This window comes from Poecilia latipinna, unplaced genomic scaffold, assembly GCF_001443285.1.
Source record: "Poecilia latipinna isolate Pla-1442-1.1 unplaced genomic scaffold, P_latipinna-1.0 Scaffold2077, whole genome shotgun sequence".
Taxonomy (NCBI): Eukaryota; Metazoa; Chordata; class Actinopteri; order Cyprinodontiformes; family Poeciliidae; genus Poecilia; species Poecilia latipinna.
In genome coordinates this window covers 106,328-113,027 of record NW_015114693.1, presented here as the reverse complement: position 1 = coordinate 113,027, position 6,700 = coordinate 106,328, and the positions used below count along the sequence as shown (strand labels likewise).

The 6,700-nt window shown below is 36.5% G+C and overlaps 1 protein-coding gene across 1 annotated transcript; it reads right to left on the bottom strand.

The window, feature by feature from the left end:
- Positions 1-5: 5 nt before the first annotated feature.
- On the bottom strand, positions 6-3,767 carry LOC106936098 (DNA-binding protein Ikaros-like; the record flags this gene model as incomplete). The annotated part of the gene is made up of 3 exons (XM_015016900.1): positions 3,649-3,767; positions 2,555-2,720; positions 6-638 (listed from the first exon to the last, which is right to left on the bottom strand). Coding segments are annotated over exons 1-3 (802 nt in total), but the record flags the coding sequence as incomplete, so codon positions are not given.
- Between the last annotated feature and the right edge of the window lie 2,933 nt (positions 3,768-6,700).

Sequence of the window (6,700 nt, the reverse complement as noted above, 5' to 3'; positions counted from 1 at the left end):
TCCACAAAGATCACAACTGAAAGGTTTCTGTCCTGTGTGGATTCTCATGTGTGTCTTTAAATGATGTTTTCTAATAAATGTTTTGCCACAGTCTTCACAGGTAAACTTCTGTCCAGTTTTTATCTTCCTTTGTGAGTCACCAATTTTGTTCTTTGTAAAACATGTCTTAATATCCAGCAACCCTGGAGACGCCATTTCTGAATTTGGTTTCCTAACAAGTTCTCCATCTGACTCAGGAGCTCTGGCCATGCCTTTGGTTTTCAGTCCAGAGTCTGACAAGTGTTTCAGCTCTACATCATCGTCCTCTTCCTCCTTCTTGGTGTCTTCAGATGCGAAGAAGTTGGAATCATCTTTATAATCTTCTGTCTTGATGAAATCTCCACCATTGTTTTCTTCTGGAAGTTCTCTGTCTTTAATTTGGCCTTGATAAAACTGTGAGAGCAGAGGGGATTGTTCATCATTCTCACTCTTTATGGCACTTTCTGTCTCCTCCTTCACATTTCGCAGCTCTTCCCCCTGACTGATCCAGACTCTCTCCTCTTCCTCCTTTATGTGGTAGGTCTTTGTGCCATGCAGCTCCACATTAGGTTTTTGGTATTTTGGGGCTTCTTCTTTAACCATCAGCATCTCTTCATCATCTGCAGAAAACACTATGCATCAGTGGCGTGCGGTGAGGTTCAATCCTGGTGAGGCACTGACTTATGACTTAGACACCATGCCTGTTACTGGACCTACGGAAATTTCGCGCAGGCATACAAAGCTGGAGGGCAAAAAGACTAATCATTTACATGTCATCCATAGCCGCGTTAACTCAGTGAAACTTAGAAATGTAGATATTGATTTTGTGCTATGATCCACAGCAAAGTTATCTGTATTCGTTAAGCTACGCAGATTTGTTGCCATAGCAACAGACAACAATGCCACTTCATGTTTTAGGATTTAACACCAAAACCATTCAAGAATTTTGCACACAGAACAGAACATTCAGTCTGTTGTAGTACGTTTAAGGTTTAATGTTTTATTAATAAATAATTGCTGTGGTAGATTAGCTACCGCTTCTACTTTACTGAATTATTTAGACATACAAACTGTAGCCCAAAAAACGCACATTTCATAAAAAAAAAACCTCTTATTGCTGTCTTACCTTTATCTATCAATGAAATCCATGCACCGCTAATTCTGCACAAAAATATCCGTTCATCCAAAGCCAAGTCTATCCTTGGGATGTCTTTTCTACTCCGTTTGAGAATCATCAAACTGTCTCGAAGCAAAACTTTCAGCTCCGGTGTTGGTCTTCCTTTAGTTATTTTCTCCTGCTTCAACTGAAAATCCACTTTAGAAAACTGTTTAAGTGTAGAAATGTAGTCTTTCATGTTGACGTCAGAAGAGAGGAGAAAACAAATATATCACTGCACTTTACTTATTTACTGTATGGCTAGCTCCATGGCTAGCTCACTGTTTCTTACTCTGCAGTTGTGAAGTCACAATATCTGGGATCATGAGCGCCCCCTGCCATGAGGCAAGAGAACTGCCTGCCTCCCTTGGAGTCTGTTTTCTGCCGTTTCTGATCGCTCCTCGGCACACAAAACACGATATACACACAGTTGGTGACAAAAAACACTGTACATTATATACATTAGCTAAATTATGGAAAATCAGCCCATATATTAAATGTTTTTTAGCCATTTTATTGCCGGCGTACAGACAGGAGGAGCTGCTCCCATAGAACGGCAGCCAGTGCAGTTAGCGAGAGGTTGCGCAATCCCAGGTGAGGCTCAGCTCGCTGCTGCCTCACCGGCATCGCTTCTGAGCATTTGAATGGGAAAATGCGAAAATCCAGCGATTTTGAAGAAAAAAATCATCAGAATTGGTTAAGCTGAGTAAAAGATAGATACTTTATAGTACAAACCACAGGGTGAAAATAGCAATATAAATGGTTTTATTATTATATTATTTTTCCATGATGACAGGTGAGGCTCTGCCTCACCTGCCTCCCGTGACCGCACATCACTGCTATGCATATAAGAAAATATTTCAACTTCACTTTAAGTAACTCAAGAAACTGCACAGGCATTTGTGCCTGTCATTTATCTGGCATTAAATTCACACCAGATATTTTCAACTATCAAATATTCCTCAAAGAACAAGAAATAAAGGCTAATTAGTCCACTAAAAAGTTATTAGTAAAACCATTGTTATGATAGAGATTAAGTATTTTCTCCATGACTAAAGGCATGGAGAAAGAAATGTTGTCCATATTTAGACAGTATCTCATTTGTGCAAATCAATATCAGCTGGTTTCTGATGACAACTTGGCCTATAGGAAGGTTTTTCTTGATGAAACCTATGCACAGGAATGCGATTGATTAAACCAGAGACCTTCAGAAATTGTTGCAAAACATACTGTACAAATGGTGTAAAGCTTAGATTTGTGTTTCTAAACTTCTGAATGGTCCACTGACAATGGTAGATCCAGCTATTACATAAACACATGTTCAAATACTTAATTTCATTTGTTTTATTCAGTAGTTTTCCGACATCTATTAAGACTTACCAATGATGGTGGACTCAAGGTTCACACAGACAGACCGAGGGACGAGATTTCCAAAACCGGTCTCCATGAAGAAGGTGTTGGAGGAATCTCCTCTTCCAGAGGTTTTGTCTGTAGGCATTAATAAGTCCGGCTGGATGCAATCTGGCTCCCAACAAATAGCGTCAGTCTGAACACCAATCAAAAATGTAATTTGGCATCAAAGTGGGAAACTAAGCCATTATATAGCCAACCAATGGATACAGAACAGGCAACATAACAAATAATTACTACTGATTATTACTACTGGGAATTACTACTACCAGAGACATCTATAATGATCTAAGCAATTAGTGTAAGTAGCAGTAATGTCACTAAGCACCCCGTGTTTTAAACCAGGGGTTCCCAAACGTTTCCATGCCATGGCCAACCAAACAGCATTAGCTTCTGGCCACATGGAAACCAAGAAACAATGCTACAAAAAATAAAAAGAAACACATTTTTAGAATGTTCTAACTTCTATTCAACATTTACTTAATTATTACACTGTATGACCATTAAAATGCTAACATGTTTTAAACAGTGTATTATATTCCCACTAAAGAACAACTTTTCAACAAATTTTGATTATAATTTAAAAAAAAAAAGAAAGAAATTTAACCTCTCTCAAACATGTGTATGTTTGTCTGGAAATGACAGATACAGATTTCCCCATTGTTCCCTAGTGTGAAATATGTTCTTTAAACTGAAAATATAGTCGCGTTCTGCCAACGGTTTTGTTACGTTGGCATTATTATTAATCAGGCATCAACACAGACACCTATCCTTTGTGAATATCTGCGTTGCTAACATAACAGCTACTTTCCATCACAAACAAATGCAGTCACCTTATTACAAATCTTACACGGTTTATTAAATAGTAACCAACAACATCATAATTATTTTTAAAGTTATTATTAACCAACAGGCGATATAACTAACCCGTTTTTGCTCAAAATCGTCGTTAACTTTATGTTCAAAAAGAGTGCGTAAAATTCAGAGATTTTAAAATATCAGCTCTCGACCGAGCCACCTCCTGAGAAAAATCAACCTGAGGAAACAAAAGAAAATATTCTTACCATTTTCTTTATATTATAGACGTGCGAAGACAAGGTAGAAATTTATGAATGCCCAGAAGCTTCAGGACAGTTTCCCTTGTTTTCATTCTTCTTCTTGGAGATTGCAACCAACTTCAGAGGTGCATACCGCCACCTACTGTACATCAGTGTGTAACTACATAGCCTTTACCCACAGTATTCTATGTTTTAATTGTGTATTACTTAAAAATAGCACTGTTTTATAATCTTGATTTCTTTCTTTCCTCATTCTGTTCCTAAAATTTCGTTTGGCCTCAATTTTCTTCTTATCTCCACTACTTGCATATTTAAAATGTTTCATCAAAACATACAATTTCTTTTAGTTACCAACAGCCACATTTCTTATTAATTTTCCTTAAGATAAATAAAGATTCATTTAAGTAGGCATGAACTTCTCTCAATCTTTTCTATATTACACATTCTCTTCTGTGTCTTTCTCCAATTGTTTGTTTTTACAGTTGGTTGTATTGTGTACAATTTTCCTGTAAATTCATTCCGTCTTTTTTGGTCATTTTTCTTTTCCTTAAATTATTGATTTATCACCTCATTTACATAATATAATCCGTTCCTTTATGACAAGGTAAAGGAATGATTGTGCCCTTTCAACGGTGGCTGTACAACAATTGGTTCTTTATTTCAGGTGAGACCAGACCTCAACAAAACAAGGAGATTATTAATTACTATTAAAGCAAATTTATTATTAGGTGAAACGTAACAAGCCAAACAGAACAAAATATATTCTTGGAAGAATACACTTGCAGAGAGTTTTGATAGTTTAATAAGTTTTGCTCAAATTACAACTCTTGCGCATGTTTTCTATAAGCACACCAATAAAGAAAGTATGCTAATTACAATAGTCATTACAAGATCTGTGCAATTTACTAATTAATCTTTTTCCATCGACTTGGCAACAGTTCAAACCAATAATATCTAGTAAACAATGGAGAATTAATAGCTGCATAAACAATACTGGTTTCTCCATAGACCTACCATTAACGTATATACGCACTTGTTATACTAACAATAAAAGCTTAAATGTTATTTATTTACAAATAGTTGCAGTCTCGCAACTTGAGTAGCTTTAAAGCACTTGAAATTACTAAAAAGTCTGTTTTGCTCTCTCACTGTCCTTCTGAAGTAAATTTATGTCCCGTTTTGCCACTCTGGAAAGTCCCAGAATATTGAAGCTTTGATTAGCTGTTGTTGATTATGATTGGCAGAGGGGCCAGCCAATCATAGAACAAATCGGCCTTCAATTTACTGACAGACAAATTTTCAATAGTTTCTACAATGATGTTGTATTAGGTTTATATTGTGAATTGTTGACTGTATTTCCTTAATTTCCCCACGAAGTATCATAATTTGATCTGCCAACGCACTCTAACTATTGCCACAGGGGGGCACCATTACATTACATGTTGCTCTAATATAATTTTCATTGCGGAATAACAAACGTCACCATATAAACATGACAGAATTAAAGCAGCTCCCTGTTAAAAGGCATAGGATAACTTTTCCAATACTTTCCGAAGTTAATCTAATCAAATAAAAAGAGACATCGTATTTACATTCTTACTGAACAGATTTAAGGACTTTTCATATTCACTCATAGACATGTATTGGAAAATCAAGACAAAATGAGTTTCTTACCACACATTTAAATGCAAAGTTCAAGTATAAAGAATTATTTTCAAACCACACGTTCGCCCCAAAACTGGCTGCCAGAATTTCAAACTCCTTAAAAAAAAAAAAGACAGTTAAAAATCATCAGAACGGACCCAGAACAAAAATCAATATCATGAGAATGACAAATGGACAATAACACTAACTCTCCCAATCAGCTCTCTAAAATAAAGAATGAAATGGGGCAGCTTACATACTTCACAGTCAGTTACAATGGCTTGCAATGTATTCATACCCTTTTAACTTTTCCATATTTTGTTGTATTACAACCACAAACATTTCATGTGAAAGACCAACACAAAGTGGTATACAATTGTGAAGCTTACTTGTATAATGTATAACATTTTGTTTTGAACTTTCATATTAAATTCCAATGAAATTTGTTTGTTTGCGGTTGTGATATAACAAAATATAGAAAAGTTAAAAGGGAATGAGTACTTTTACAAGTCACTGCAGATTAAATATGTGAAAAAAGATGACTAATAAACTACCTGTTACACAACTAAACAAAAAGAGTTTTGTCCTGTGTGTCCACAGAGTTCACAACAGAAAGGCTTCGGTCCTGCTTGGATTAACATGTGTTTATATGTGGTTTTTGGCTAAATCTATATCCACAAAGACCACAACAGACATATTCTATTCTGTGTGGATATTCATGTGTCTGTTTAAACCAGATTTCTCATTAAATCTATGTCCACAGAGATCACAACTGAAAGGTTTCTGCCCTGTGTGNCTGTATGGCTAATTCCATGGCTAGCTCACTGTGTCTTACTCTGCAGTTGTGCAGTCACAATATCTGGGATCATGAGCGCCCCCTGCCATGAGGCAAGAGAACTGCCTGCCTCCCCTGGAGTCTGTTTTCTGCCGTTTCTGATCGCTCCTCCGCACACAAAACACGATACACACACAGTTAGTGACAAAAAAACACTGTACATTATATACATAAGCTAAATTATGGAAAATCAGTCCATATATTAAATGTTTTTTAGCCATTTTATTGCTGGCGTACAGACAGGACGAACTTGCTCCCATAGAATGGCAGCCAGTGCAGTTAGGGAGAGGTTGCGCAATCCCAGGTGAGGCTCAGCTCGCTGCTGCCTCACCGGCTTCGCTTCCAAGCATTTGAATGGGAAAATGTGAAAATTCAGTGATTTTGAAGAAAAAAAAAATCATCAGATTTGGTTAAATTAAATGAAAAATAGGTACTTTATAGTTCAAACCACAGGGTGAAAATATCTTTATAAATGATTTTATTATTCTATATTATTTTTCCATGATGACAGGTGAGGCTCTGCCAAACCGTTTGTTGTGCTGATTTCCAGAAACTCTTCTGAAAATCACCACAACAAAC